This window comes from Pongo abelii, chromosome 5 (assembly GCF_028885655.2).
Source record: "Pongo abelii isolate AG06213 chromosome 5, NHGRI_mPonAbe1-v2.0_pri, whole genome shotgun sequence".
NCBI lineage: Eukaryota > Metazoa > Chordata > Mammalia > Primates > Hominidae > Pongo > Pongo abelii.
The window spans coordinates 10764155-10780181 of NC_071990.2; the positions used below are offsets into that span (position 1 = coordinate 10764155).

Here is a 16027-nt window from a genome sequence, read left to right on the forward strand (position 1 = left end):
TTTTGTCTAATAACACTCATTTCTTAGGTTTCTGTCTTACTGAAGTAGTATCCCCAATGCAATCCTAATCAGCAGGACTGCTAGCAGGCATTTGGGGTTTTCAAATGAATTGTACTGATATTACTTCTGATATTTCACATTAATATGAATTATATAGGTTTTCATATTAATTCACATTAATATGAATTATATAGGTTTTCATATTAATTCACATTAATATGAATTATATAGGTTAGGGAAGTTTCTTTTTATTCCTATTTGCTAAGAGTTTTTTTGTTTGTTTGTTTGTTTGTTTTAGATAGGGTCTCACTAGGTCACCTAGGCTGAAGTGCAGTAGTGGTGGCACTATCTTGGCTCACTGCAGCCTCGACCTCCTGGGCTCAAGCAATCCTCCCACCTCAGCCTCCCGAGTAGCTGGGACTACAGGTGTGCACCACCATGCCCAATTAATTTTTGTATTTTCTGTAGAGGCGAGGTTTCGCCATGTTGCCAAGCTGGTCTCAAACTCCTGGGCTCAAGCAATCCTCCTGCCTTGCCCTCCCAAAGTGCTGGGATTATAGGTGTGAGCCACTGAGTTCAGCCAAGAGGCTTTATCATAAGTTTTTTAAGAAATCAATGTTTTTTTTTTAATTAGTCAAATCACAAATGAGTATTCAATTTTATTAAGCCTATTCCATTTATTTTTCATTTCCATTATTGTATATTATATATTTACTTATCTGATGATGACTGTTTAAAAATATTTTATGAAGTTATTTCCTTGTACATGTAATGGTTTAGATCATAATATTTTAAAACATTTGCTAAAGTATTTAAATTTTAGATTGTCATAATTTGGTTGATGTGGTAATGTGGAGATGCGTATCCAATGAGTACGGGACTGGTTCTAGTGGAAGCCAACTGCCCTGTCCCGAGGCTATTCAAACAACCCTCTGGAAAGGCCCAAGGAAGGAGCCTCTGTAAAAGGGAACTGAGGTACCTCTTGCCAACAGCCGGCACAAATATGCCAACCCTGTGAGTGAGTGTGATGGGTTGAACTGTGTCCTCCAAAACTCCTATATTGAAGTCCTAGCCCCCAGACTTTCACAGTGTGACAGTATCTGAAGATAGGGTCTTTAAAAAGGTAATTAAGGTTAAGTGAGGTCTTTCAGATAGGCCCAAATCTGACATGACTGGTGTCCTTATAAGAGGAGCCTGGGCAACATGGCAAGACCCCATCACTCCAAAAAAATTTTTAAAAAATTAGCCAGGTGTGGTGGTACATGCCTATAGTCCCAACTACTCTGGAGGCTGAGGCAGGAGGATGGTTCAAGCCCAGGAGGCTGAGGCTATAGTGAGCTATGTTTGTACCACTGTACCTCAGCCTGGGGGACAGAGTGAAACCCTGTCTTGAAAAGAAAGAGGCGGGAAATGTGGACACAGACATGCACAACGAGAAGATCATATAAAGACCTAGAGAGGATATGGCTGTCTACAAGCCAAGGAGAGAGGCCTCAGAAGAAACCAACCTGCAGATACCTTGATCTTGCACTTCTTGCCTCCAGAACTGTGAGGAAATACATCTCTGTTGTTTAAGCCACCCAGTCTGTGGTACTTTGTTACAGCAGCCCTAGCAAACCAAGAGTGAGCCACCTTGGCAGCAGATCCTCCAGCCCCAGTCAAGCCTTCGGATGACTGCAACTTTGGCCAATTACCTGACTGCCATGAGAGAACCCAAGCCAGAACTACCCAGCTAAGCTACTTCTAAATTCTTGACCCACAGAAACTATGTGAATTAATAAATGTTTCTTCTTATTTTAAATCACTAAGCTTTGGGGGTATTTTGTTATGCAGCAATAGATAAACACAGTGGATTAAAAACAAACAAATTAACAACAATTCTATTTCATAAGTTCAGGAATATATCATTCAGCACTCAATTTGACATTATGAATACCATCTGATTTTGAGACCTTGTTTTAAAGAAATAATAAGCCCTACTCTGCACTCAACTTTAAATGTGAAAAACAGGTCAGCAATGGTGGCTCACACCTGTAATTCCAGCACTTTGGGAGGCCAAGGTGGGTAGCTTGCTTGAGCCTGGTAGGTCAGGACTGCAGTGAGCCATGATCACACCACTGCACCCCAGCCTGGGCAACAGAGTGAGACCCCCATCTCAAAAAACACAAACAAAAACGAAAACCAACAAATAAATTTGGAAGAACATTCCAAAGACCACCTGTAGTTTTGGTCCAAATGTATTATACATATAAAAAAGGAGGCACTCATATTTTTTGGTTTATCAGTGTAGCTGGACAAGCCAGACAATTAAAGTAATATACACGAAAAACAGCAGAATTCCTCTTTGGCAATGTTCTTTTCCAAGAATGACATTCCACATGAGCCAAATGCTATTTGGTCTAAACTAGACCTCTTTCTGTGCTTGTATATATTCTTTTTTTTTTTTTTTTGAGATGGAGTCTCCTTCTGTCACCCAGGCTGGAGTGCAGTGGTGCAATCTCAGCTCACTGCAACCTCTGCCTCCCAGGTTGAAGTGATTCTCATGCCTCAGCCTCCTGAGTAGCTGGGATTACACGTGTGCACCACCATGCCTGGCTAATTTTTGTATTTTTAGGAGAGACAGGGTTTCACCATGTTGGCCAAGCTGGTCTCGAACTCCTGACCTCAACCCAAAGTGCTGGGATTACAGGCATGAGCCACCGCACGCAGCCTGTGCGCACGTGTGTGTGTGTGTGTGTGTGTGTGTGTGTGCGTATATATATATTTTTTTTTAGACGGAGTCTTCCTGTATCACCCAGGCTGGAGTGCAGTGGCGCGATCTCAGCTTACTGAAACTTCCATCTCCTGGGTTCAAGCAATTCTCCTGCCTCAGCCTCCTGAATAGCTGGGATTACAGGCGCATGCCACCATGCCTGGCTAAGTTTTGTATTTTTAGTAGAGACAGGGTTTCACCATGTTGGCCAGGCTGGTCTCAAACTCCTAACCTCATGATCTGCCCACCTCAGCCTCCCAAAGTGCTGGGATTACAGGCAAGAGCCACCACGCCAGCCTGTGCTGGTATATATTCTTAAGCGAGGACAGGAAAATAAAGAGCAGAGTTTTCAAAGGTGAAGTTGGCAGTGTCACATACAGTACCTTTTGATGGCCACCAGCTCCCCGGATTCATTACTCTTGCCCATAAGCACACTCCCATACGTGCCGTCCCCCAACTGTCTCATGGTTGTGTATCGGTTCATCTTGGAAAAATAATGCAGCAGAAGTTGTTGATTGAAATGACTTCCTTGTTGAATATAAATTTGAATGCTTCTTAATTTTTATTTGTTTTTGTCCTCACACTGTTGTTGCTACACTGGTGGCAGGTTTGTCATCATTAAATATAGGCTCTTCCCCAAGATTACAGAGGTTCATGAGATATAGCATGAAGGAATCTGGCAAGGAAACAGCACTTCCATTCTTATAAACACCCTAAAGAAAGAAAACAAGGATATCATGAATTTTCATTAACAAGTCTCTTCAAAAATTGTACTGGCAACTTAGAGCAAAGGGAAAAATTATAAATAATATAAATACTATTGTGTTAAATATTTGTCAGTAAGTCATTTGTCTATGTAAAATGAAGTTCACATATAACTCACTGGTAATACTTACTTGGTAAATGCCTCATTTACATGGTACTGTGCTATTTATGTTCAATAATGGCATAATGGCTTGTATGATTCCTTTTTTACTAAATATAATCTATATTATTCCAAATCAGACCTTGGAAAATTGATGTCTGTATTATATCCATTCTTTGAATCAATTTTTGTATCGTATTTAATTTGGCATATTGTTTAAAACTGTACTACTTCTAAATTTTCTGTGGAATATAAGTACCCTAATTGGGTAAGGTAAGTATAAAGCAAACTTTTGTTTCATATGAAAGGAATGGCATTATTTTAAAATTTCGTATTCTATTTAAATAACATGCTACTTTATTTTACATCAAACTAAGAAAAATTTAAATACTAATTAGGATTTAGTGTCACACTAGATTCATACAAAGAAATAAGAAACATAGCCGGGCATGGTGGCTGATGCCTGTAATCCCAGTAATTTGGGAGGCCAAGGCAGGAGGATTGTAGAGGCCAGGAGTTCGAGACCAGCCTGGGCACCATATCATACCCTTCTTTACAAAATCTAAAAAATTAGCTGGGCTTGGTGGCACACTTATAGTTCCAGCTACTTGGGAGGCTGAGGCACGAGGATTGCTTGAGCCCAGGAGTTCAAGGTTACAGTGAGCTATGATCACACCACTAAACTCCATCCTGGGTGACAGAGTAAGACTCTCTCTAAAGAAAAAAAATTTTTTTAATAAATAAAAAAGGGAAGTACAGCCTGAGGATGTGACCGAAATGTTGTAATCTCATAATCAAACTTGAATGAATGAGCAATTGTTTCTTATGGATGAACAAAGAAAATGTTTTATTGAGATGGAATCTACTTCTGGTAGAGATGCTATTAACACTGCTGAAAAGACAAAAAAGAATTTTTTTTTTTTTTTTTTTTTTGAGACAGAGTGAGACTCTGGTTGGAGTGCAGTGGCACAATCTTGGCTCACTGCAACCTCCGCCTCCCAGGTTCAAGTGATTTTTGTCCCTCGGTCCTCACCCCTGTCACCATCACTCCTCCAGTAGCTGTGATTGCAGGTGCCCACCCCGACCCCCAGTAGCTGGGATTACAGGTGCACACCACCACACCTGGCTAATTTTTGTATTTTTAGTAGAGATGGGGTTTCGCCATGTTGGCCAAGCTGGTCTCGAACTCCTGGCCTCAGCGATCTGCCCGCCTCGGCCTCCCAAAGTGCTGGGATTACAGGCATGAACTAGTGCCCAGTCAAGAACAAAGGATTTAGAATATTACATAAACTGAGTTGACAAAGCAGTTGCAGGATTTGAGAAGACTGACTTCAATTTTGAAAGAAGTTCTACTGTAGGTAAAATGCTATCAAACAGTCTCACATATTACAGAGAAATCTTTTGTAAAAAGTCTGTCAGTGTAGCAAATATCATTGTTGTCTCATTTTGAGAAATGGTCACAGCCATCTCAACCTTCAGCAGCCACCACCCTGATCAGTCAGCAGCCATCAACATAGAGGCAAAGCCCTCCACCAGCAAAAAGATTATGACTCACTGAAGGCTCAGATAATCAGCATTTTTTAGCAATAAGATTTTTTTTTTTTTTTTGACAGCCTCCCAAGTAGCTGGGACTATAGGCGCAAGCTACCACGCCCAGCTGTTTTTTGTATTTTTAGTAGAAACAGGGTTTCACCATGTTGGCCAGGCTGGTCTCAAACTCCTGACCTCAAGTGATCCACCTGCCTCCACCTCCCGATGTGTTGGGATTACAGATGTGAGCTACTGTGCCCGGCCACAACAAGATATTTTTAAATTAAGGTATGTATGTTATTTTTTCTAGACAAAATGCTATTGTATACTAAATAGACTACAGTATAATGTAAACATAATCTGCATATGTACTTTGAAAACCAGAAACATGTGTGACTTGCTTTATTGCAATATTCACTTTATTGCCGTGGTCTGGAGCTAAACCCACAGTATCTCCGAGGTGTGTCTGTAGTTTGTTTTAAAGTGCCTTTTATAACTTAGTTCTTCATGCAAAGAATATTTGTCTCTCACTGGAGCACTTTCATTTAAATCACAGAAATTGCTCCTCTATTATATGCAGGAATTTAAGACCAACAAGGACATGTTATAGTTGTCAAAATACTTAAGATTTCCCAAAACAGGCTTTCCGGGAAAAGAAACATAAACATGAGCAGACATAAACGTGCAGAGTAGCACAGTAAAGCTATGTTGTTTCCTATTTACAGGAAGGTATCTGTTCACAGAAAACTTGAGAAGAATCCTGGGGGGCTTTTAATAATAGGGAGTGTGGGCCGGGTGCCATGGCTCATGCCTGTAATCCCAACACTTTGGGAGGCCAAGGCGGGTGGATCACCTGAGGTCAGGTGTTTGAGACCAGTCTGGCCAACATGGTGAAAAGTCATCTCTACTGAAAAAACAAAAATTAGCCGGGTGTGGTGGCGCAGGCCTATAGCCCCAGTTACCAAGGAGGCCGAGGCAGGAGAATTACTTGAACCCGGGAGGCAGAGGTTGCAGTGAGCCAAGATTGCACCACTGCACTCCAGCTTGGGCAACAGAGCGAGACTCTGTCTCAAAATAATAATAATAATAGGGAGTATGTATTTAACATTTATCTTACTTCATGTAGGTAACAATCCCTTCAAAGGCACATATAAAATAATTTAGGCTATGCTAACTCCATGGCCAGGATCTTGAAAAAGAGACCATGACAGCAGATTCCATTTCTATTTAGGGGTTTCTTCATTTTTGTCAGATTAAGCCCAAGCTAATAATCATAAGTACCAGCAAATGGTTCCCCATTTGCCTGAAAAAGAATAGTTTTGTAAGTCATTGTCACCTTATTCATAGACACTGATTCCAAATATTAAGGTATTAATATAGAGAAAGGCAGTATCTCTCTCTACACAGTGCCTAATCAAAACATGAATTTGCTTTTCTTCATTTTGCCTTTATCTGTATAAGCAAATATAATTTGGAAAAATCTTTTGGGTTGTTTTGTTTTGTACTACGTTAAACAAAACATGGACTGAAATATATTTCTTCTCATTTAGTATTTTATTAAATCAGTATTTTGCAATTTATCACCAGCATATTAAATTGCTGTACACTCTTTTCTAGCTAGCCTATTTAAGGTGACATATATCGATCTCTTTTAGGAAATATGTTATCTCTAGGTTTACTGATTTTTTCTGATTAAGCATAAAGAGAATATATTTGCACAAAAGGCCGTCATGTTCCTTATGACAGTAAGATCGTAAAATAAAAACATGGAAGGATTAAATGACCTGTCAAGGATCAACTAAAGAATTAACGATGGAGTCAATCCAATAGGCGCATTTGGCTTGACGCTGTTGGTTTTTCAGGGTCGTCTCCAACTTCTAAACAAGCCATTCTTATGAACTGGTGCCAGCTCTTACTATCCCTAATGAGGCTAAAGAAATCCTCTTTGCTCCAACACCACTCAGACTAAGCTCCACAACTCAAGCCACCTACCCCAATCTCCATCTTAAGATTCCTAATGCAGCTCCTCACTCAAACACTAAGATATTGCCAACTAACTGGAAAGTGAAGTGGGACTACTCCATATCCTGACTAAACCCTAAGGCTACATCTGGGTCATTCAGACCAGTGAAAAATAATAGAAACAGTGAAGGGAAAGAGTGAGACCTTAGAACTTGAATGGTTAAGGGAGAAAGAATCTAGGTGGAGCTCCTCTCATGAAAATTTATTATTATTATTATTATTATTATTATTATTATTATTTGAGACAGAGTCTCACTCTGTGCCGGGTCCGACCCACAGACCATGGCTGAATGACAGATCAAAGAATGCACTCAGACACAGGTATCCAGTGAAAGAGTGGGCTAGGGGATCGGGCAGCACACAGACCCCAGGAGGGTACTGTAAACCATGGCCCTGACCAGCTGGCGCTGTGGGCATTTATTCAGCACAGATTTAATGACAAAGGCTTTGAGTTAACACACTTGTGAGTAATTAACATGGTTGCACCGCTCCCCCGCCCCACGCAGTCCTGCGCCTGGATGATTAAAGGCCAGGTTCTGAGGCCTAAGTAAACTAACTTATCTAGATTAGTTTCTTTACATCCCCTTGTTATCTAACCTAAGCTCTTAAGAGAATTTAGCTGCCTTCAGCCAAATTTTCTTTTGAAGCTTTGCAAACCACTGGCCTTCCAAGAAGGTTTGCATCTTTCTACGATTTTTCCCGCCACCCTGACCAATCTCCTACAGCTCTGCTGCCCACGCTGGAGTGCAGTGGCGCTATCTTGGCTCACTGCAACCTCCGCCTCCCGGGTTCAAGCGACTCTCCTGCCTCAGCCTCCTGAGTAGCTGGGATTACAGGCACGTGCCACCATGCCCGGCTAATTTCTGTATTTTTAGTAGAGACGTGGTTTCACCACGTTGGCCAGGATGGTCTTGAACTCCTGACCTCTTGTGATCCACCTGCCTCGGCCTCCCAAAGTGCTGGGATTTATAGGCATGAGCCACTGCGCCTGGCCATGAAAATTATGTAATTCAGAAACATAATGGTATGATAGCATCATCTTTTCTTTTAACCAAATTATTTTCATGTTGACACCTAACCAAGGACAAGCATTTGAGGGTCTAAAAGGTAGAAAAGTAATACAGACAATTCTGAAAAAGGACATATTACTTGAGAAGGGAATGGAAGAGGGAGCTGCCTCTAGTTGCTTGGTAATGATGGTAGCGAGTGTTATTCATGAAGTGGAAACAGAAAGAGTGACAAAAAAATTACCTTCATTGGCCCAACAATCTAAAAATTAAGAATTAATTACACCTCTATCTTCCACTATTAGGGCCATCAGCCACCCCCATCACCACCGCCCTGGGGTGGGAGGGTGACCTGAAGCTGCACCAGCACTATCAGCACAATAGAGCATTCAGTCACTGCTGACTTTCGACCCAGGCCTGTACACACAGTCTCTTTGTGAGCGGCTATTGTGGCAACTTCATTCCAAGGCTAACCAATCAACTTCTGAATAAACACCAGCAACACCAATTGTCTTTCAACTGATGATGGCTATAGGATAGGGTGTACTTATACTGAGGGAAGAATAAGCAAGGAACACGACCATTTCCCAGCTCCTTTCTGTTTGAGGGGTGGAGTGGTGAGGATTATGGACGTGACATAGATTTTTAAAAGGTCAGATTAGTGGTTCTGTGAGGATCTGTCCCATTTAAACCCTATGTAACCTTTAAGTAAAACAAGTTTACATACTGCGCTCCCTAAGAAAAATATTTGGAAAGACTTCTTTTGAACTATATTAATTACAAAATCAACAGCTGCCCAGGGTGAGAAGCTGATCATTGCAACTGTTCCTTCTATCCCCTGAACATACAAGGACAATGGTCTAATGTAGAGACATAGATATCAAGGTAAAGCTTTTAAAAAATCATTATTTCCATGTCCCTGCTCCCGGATAGCACATAATCAACTACTTTTATTAATGTGGCATAGCAACTACTGATTACTAATCAAAAAGCAGTCTATGTTCCTTAAACACAGGCTTCCCATGGTTCTCCAGTTCACGCACAATAATATTTCTCTACAAGATACATATATTCTTCTCTGTTGACCTATGGAAAACTAATTCTACAAAATAGGAATATATTAACACAGTTTCTTATGTACATGAATATATATAGATATGATACATATGCAAAACAAAACCCAAGTAAATATAACTATCACCCTCAATTTAACAGAATTGTTAAAAACTTGGAATTTTCTACAGTCAAGCTACAATATTTATTGACTTTCCTATGGGTTAAAGAAAAAGATGCTTATTTAGAGGCTTAATTATAGACCTACACAAAAATAAATGCCCTTATAATTTATCTCTCATTCTAGTTTTCAACTTTTTAATCTAAGTTCATAATTACCGTTTATCTAAGTGCACAATTGTTGTAAATATGGCTTTTATTCTCAACAGCTTTTGCCAGCTAATAAGAGATTTAGATAGGATTAAAGAAGATTAGCAAAGAGGGCAAATGAAGGGTAAAACTAGTGTCCGCCAATCACTGAAGAGATAAGGCTTGGATGTCTTCAACGTGGCTTTCTAGAACATACTATAATTATGTCACTCCGAGGCTGGTAATAACGCTTCTAATACATAACAAAAGAGTAATTAACGTTTTAAAAGTCACCAAATTCTTTAAAAAGCAACGCAGGAAAAAAGATCCCAAACTAACCAAGTCGAAGGTTTAAGAAATTAAATAAGGAGCTATTACAATGGGAAAACAAAGACTGTATCTTAAAATATAAAAGCACAGTTCTCTGTGCTCATATTCACAAATTATTTCAAAGCTTACACACAAATAAACAAAGTCCACCCCGACGAAGAGATTAAACGTCCTGCCCGGCGCCTGCAGTGGAAGCAGGCGGTGGCGCGGTTGGGGGAACTTTCTCACTCCCGGTCAAGCCTCGGGAATCGAAGGGCCGGGGAGGCGGGGCCCGACCGAAAAGCTGGAAAGTCACTTTTGTTTTCACCATTATTTCACTCAGTGGGTTGTGTTTCTGAATAAATTAAGTCAGATAACTTTGGCTTCCCTCTTTAAGAATTCCGTTATCATTAGAACAAATGTCTGTTTCTTTTCAACGATTACCTAAACACAATTGCATACAGAGCTCTTTCCTTGTAAGATTGAGATTACTAAACATTAAAAACCAGTTTTATTGCTCTCGACACCGCACTCTTGAACTGTCCCTAAATTAAAACGTATTACTTGCAGAAAAGGGACAGTTTTCGTCACACGCTTTCTGATCCAACTCTTCAAACCAGGGCCCTTAAAAGGCTCCGGGGACCGCGTGGTGGAAGGAGGCGTCCCCGGGCGCCGGGAGTCCGGCGCCGTGGGGGGGACGCGGGTGTGCGGAATTCTACTTTCACCTGAGCGTCCTTCGGATGCACCAGCGAGGGCTGGAGTCCGACCTAGTTCTTGTTTTTCTCCCTCCTTTTAGATTTTGCAACAGTTCTGAACTCAGTTCCGCTGCCTCCGTGAGACCCAATCCTGCCTGTCTGTCCTAAAAGCAGTTTCCACCGCCAGCCCAAGCAGCAGGTGAGCGGAGGAGGGCGCAGAGGTGGGAGACTCCGGAGGAGAGTTTAGGGGCGGGGGTCTCTCAGACTAAGGTACGCCCCGCCGTCATCCTCCCACGCCAGGCTGGCCCCCGCGGTCCAGGAGGCGGGAAAGTGGTCAAGAGGTCTGGCAGACACCGACCGCCTTCCCTCGAGCGGACCACTCCCTCCCGCTCCGCCCCTCCGGGGACCCTCCTCCCTCCGGTCCTTCCCCTACCGGCGTCAGGGACGCGTCTCCCGGCGGAGATTGGCCCTGGTAGCACAGGGCGCCGAGGGGACATGCCCGGCCAGCCTCGCAGGTCGGGCTCGGGCTGGGTCGGACAGAGGGTGGTGGCCCCGCAGCCCGCTGAGGATTACCTGCCAGTGCCTGCCGCTTACCTCGTTCGCTCTCTTGTGAAGCTCCGCCGTCTTGTGTGTTTCATCTCCTAGGAAACGGGGGCGGCGGGGGGCGGGGGGCAGCAGGCGGGCCTAAGGCCCGCCCACGGCCCGCCCAGAGAGGGCGTGGTCTCGCGGGAAATCCGCGCCAATCCCGCAGGCCCCGCTTTCCCCCGGGCGGGGCTTCAGGTCAGGGAGCCGGGGGACTGTAGGCTGAGCTGCAGCAAGTGTGCCATTTAGACTTGGGGTTTAGGGGAGTTGATCACCTTTTCAGTCAGTTCTTTCTCAGAAGTTGGTTTGTTTGCCTTTTATTTTGTTTTGGTTTTGTTCCGATTCATTCTACAAAGTCTTGATTAATTAAAATATGGTTCCCAGACCGGGCAGAGCAAGAGAAGGACGTCTGTTTGCCTCATACTTGCACTTGTTTACTTGTGCCTGGGGAAAAACTGTTCTTGTATGCAGTTCCTTATATTGGTCAATTCCTTGGGTATTTATTACCTCTTGAGCTGCACTTCTAAGTTCGTTTGCATTTATTCATTCAGAGAACCTGCCTAGTATCAGCCACAGGGTTAGATAGTGGTAATTCCAAGAAAAATGAATGAATGTGTGAATAAATGGGTAAATTGTAACTAGTCTAGAATTTAGAGAGGAAGGCACACTTGTGTTACTGCAAATAGTTCAGATTGGCTGGCAAAAAGGGTGTACGAAACAGAAACATAAGTGATGAAGCAGTGGTGCGGCCAGTTAGTAATTATTAGGTGTCAGGATGTGGGCTTGGGACCGAGAATAGTGCCAAGGTAGACACGACAGAGATGTCTGTGGCCCTCACAGCTTAAAGTGAAGTAGGCTTTCACGCGTATGTTTATGGCCGCACAATTCACAATTGCAAAGATGTGGAACCAACCTAAGTGCCCATTGACTACTGAGTGGATAAAGAAAATGTGGTATATATACACCATAGGATGCTACTCAGCCACAAAAAAAGAATGAAATAATGTCTTTTGCAACAACTTGGAAGAGTGGGAGGTCATTATTCTATGCGAAGTAATACAGGAGTGGAAAACCAAAACCTATATGTTCTCACAAGCAAAAGCTAAGCTATGAGTATGCAAAGGCATACACAGTGAAATAATGGACTTCGGAGACTCAGAAAGGGGAGGATGGGAGAGAGGCTAGGGATAAAAAAAACTATGCACTAGGTACCATATACACTACTTGGATGATGTGTGCACTAAAATCTCAGAATTCACCACTATATAATTCATCTATGTAACAAAAAACCACTTGTACCCCAAGAGCTATTGAAATAAACATTTAAAAACAGACGGCTCAGTGGCTCATGCCTGTAATCCCAGCACTTTGGGAAGCCGAGGTGGGTGGATCACCTGAGGTCAGGAGTTCAAGACCAGCCTGGCCAACATGGTGAAACCTCATCTCTACTAAAAATACAAAAAAACATCTGGGTGTGGTGGCACGTGCCTGTAATCCCAGCTACTCGGGAGGCTGAGGCAGGAGAATCACTTGAACCCAGGAGGCGGAGGTTGCAGTGAGCTGAGATTGTGCCACTGCACTCCAGCCTGGGTGACTGAGCAAGACTCTGTCTCAAAATAATAATAATAATAATAATAATAATAATAATAATAATAATAAATGGCCAGGCGCGGTGGCTCATGCCTGTAATCCTAGCACTTTGGGAGGCCAAGGTGGGCAGATCACCTGAGGTTGGGAGTTTGAGACCAGTCTGACCAACCTGGAGAAACCCCATCTCTACTAAAAATACAAAAAATTAGCCAGGGGTGGTGGCGCATGCCTGTAATCCCAGCTACTCGGGAGGCTGAGGTAGGAGAATAGCTTGAACCCAGGAGGCAGAGGTTGCCGTGAGCTGAGATTACACCATTGAACTCCAGCCTGGGCAGCAAAAGCAAAACTCCATCTCAAAAATAATAATAATAAATAAAAGATTCATTGCTCTCCAATAAATAAGTGAAGTAGGCAGGCAAAGTAAAAAGCATAAGTTAGATAGGTCATAGCGGCTTTATATACCCAGTTATGAAGCCTAAGCTTTAACATGTGTCAATGAGGAAGACCAGTGAAGAATCTCCCACAGAAGAGTGACATGTTCACATTTGCATTTTAGAAAGATCCCAAGAGCAGCAGTGGGTAGGGTGGATTTGAGCTGCAAGTCCGGAGGCAAGAGAAAGATTGGGAGTCTTTCTCCCAACTGACTTGGAAGAAGTGATAAGAATCCAACTCTAGCAGTGATGATGGAAATAGGACAGAGAAAGACAGAATTCAACGGATGTTTAGGAATTAAAATCGGCAGGACCATCAGGCTTAGATGAGTGGTGGATAGTGGTATCCATGACCAAGTTGGAAAATAATAGAGGAGGAGCTGATTTAGGGATGGAGGATGTCAGAGATAACAAGCCCAGTTTTGAAATTTTTGAATTGAGGAAAATCCTTATGCAGATTACAAGAAGGGAGTTTGTAATATAGATCTGCAACTTAGGGTTCTTTTAGAGCTAGAAATACAGATATATTGGGATACTGTGGATTAAATCATGGATATAGATGAAATAAACATTAAGAAGAAAAAAGGGATGGGATTCTGGAAAACTCCATCCTCTAAAGAGTGGAGAAAGAAAGAGTAGAGGTGAGGAAGAGACAGACTGAAAAAAGAAAAGTCAGGGAAGCAGTAGGAGATCCCTCAGAAAAATGATATTTCAGAACGAGGAAAGGTAGGTTTCCCAAAAGAAAGAGAAAGAGAAAGGAAGGAAGGAAAGAGAGAGAAAACAAAAAGAGGACAAACGGCATTTATTCTGTCTGAAGAACTCTTCTGTTTCAAAACGAGTAGAGCATGCACAAAACATATTTTTTTGTCACGGTTCACAATAGAAGAATAGAAATTCTCCAAGCACTCCTAACCCCTTCTAAAAAGTACCTAATATCTGAGCAGAGCAGTGAACGCACCTGAAAGGCAAAGGTGGCCCAAAGACAAATCCCATTTCAGCATTTCGACCAGCTGACGAAGCCTTGGACCCGTGGCAATAGGGCTGAGCTGGACCAGGGACTAGAAAATCAACCAGGGGAGCTTAGAAGGGGTCAAAGTGGTCCCAGGTCAGGAGCATCATCTGGATCCCAAAGGAAACAAACACAATCATCTCTGAAGAAGGCATCCTCAACTTAGGCCTCTAGGTTTTTCAAAAAATATGAGCTCATGACCACAGAGGAATGAACACTGTCAAATGAGAATCTAGAAAAAGCAACAATTATTCAGACTTTCCAGGATTTCTGAAACTGGAAAAATCAGCTTGAATACAAAATAGCTATGTATGAAATATATACAGAAATAGAAGAAGGAATAGCAAAAATGAACAGAAATCAATCAGGAATATTAGAAAAAGAATTAAATAAACTGTTAGAAAGAAACGTAACTATTGAAACTTTAAAAATGAGTTACATGTTATATTAGAACAAAAGAAAGAATTAGGGAATTGGCACAAAATCTGCAGAAAGTACCTAGAATATAGCATATAAAAGATAAGAAGATGAGAAATACTCATGAGAAATTAAGAGATATGATGGATAAAATAAAGTCTAACATGGGTCTAAATAAATTCTAAGAAGCAGATTTGTTGTTGATAATGCATTGCTACAGTAGTTCTTTTTTTTTTTTTTTGAGATGGGGTGTCACTCTGTCGCCCAGGCTGGAGTGCAGTGGCGTGATCTCGGCTCTCTGCAACCTCCACCTCCCGAGTTCAAGCAATTCTCCTGCCTCAGCCTCCCGAGGAGCTGGGACTACAGGCACACACCACCGCACCCATCTAATTTTTGTATTTTTAGTAGAGATGGGGTTTCACCATATTGGTCAGGTTGATCTTGAACTCCTGACCTCAGCTGATCCACCTGCCTGGGCCTCCCAAAGTGCTGGGATTACAGGCATGAGCCACCGTGCCTGGCCAGCTGCAGTTCTAATAAAATTTATCTATATGGTAGAATCAAGCAAATATTGATACTGTTGAAAATCAGAGTTCTTATTTGGGAGAAGAGAGATAAAGATATAGAATGGAGAAAGAAGAGGAAGAATCTGTGGTGTCAGTTTTGACTTGGAGGTAGCAAGATGAACACATGACTTACTGAAAATTACTTCCTAGCTCTGTTCACTGAAAGGATCTAGAAACAATGACACTACAGTAACAGTGAACAGATTAACACCCAAGTCCTGGTTTTGTAATACTATTATTTACTTAAAGGAAACAGGACTCCTTGGAGAAGTGGCTGATTCCGTGACTGGGGCAAGGAAAGTCCAAGGTAGTCTTAAAATGTATCATGCACACCCAGCAAAGGTTAAAGATCCTATTTCACCAAGCCACCGAGCACTACAAGGACTGTATAATTCTTTAATTCAGATTACCCATTCAATTTATGTGCTAATGTCCTCTAATATTTTAGTTTATATTTATAACCCTATAGATTGGTCTGTTATTTTACAGAGTATTTGTACATTGATACATGTGATGATTTCTTTGCTCATCTTATCTTTTTGTACCTCAGACCTTCCTCCTGGGATTACCTACCTTCATCCTAAAGTATAGCCTTCAGAAGTTCCTTTACAGTAGGTCTGTTGGTGGTAAAATGTTGCAGTTGCTTTTTGTTTTTGTTTTAATTTATTTTTTTTGACGGAGTCTTGCTGTGTCGCCCAGGCTGGAGTACAGTGGTACAATCTCAGCTCACTGCAAGCTCGGTCTCCTGGGTTCACACCATTCTCCTGCCTCAGCCTCCCAAGTAGCTGGGACTACAGGCGCCTGCCACCACGCCCAGCTAATTTTTTGTATTTTTAGTAGAGACGGGGTTTCACTGTGTTAGCCAGGATGGTCTCGATCTCCTGACCTCA

At 42.1% G+C, this 16027-nt stretch overlaps 1 protein-coding gene across 12 annotated transcripts in view; it reads right to left on the reverse strand.

Moving 5' to 3' along the window:
* The window catches only part of MAK (male germ cell associated kinase), a 73757-nt gene extending 62494 nt beyond the window's left edge, over positions 1–11263 (reverse strand). For 3 of the 12 annotated variants that reach the window (XM_054557189.2, XM_063725333.1, XM_054557190.2), the window contains exons 1-2: positions 11137–11223; positions 3136–3465 (exon numbers count right to left, since the gene is read on the reverse strand). In XM_054557189.2, the coding sequence (XP_054413164.2) occupies positions 3136–3236 (101 nt within the window). In that variant the 5' untranslated portion in view covers positions 3237–3465; positions 11137–11223. Of the gene's footprint in view, positions 1–3135; positions 3466–10975 lie in introns of all 12 variants that reach the window. The other 9 variants (XM_054557187.2, XM_024248054.3, XM_054557180.2 and 6 more) reach the window with 9 other exon arrangements.
* Positions 11264–16027: the final 4764 nt, after the last annotated feature.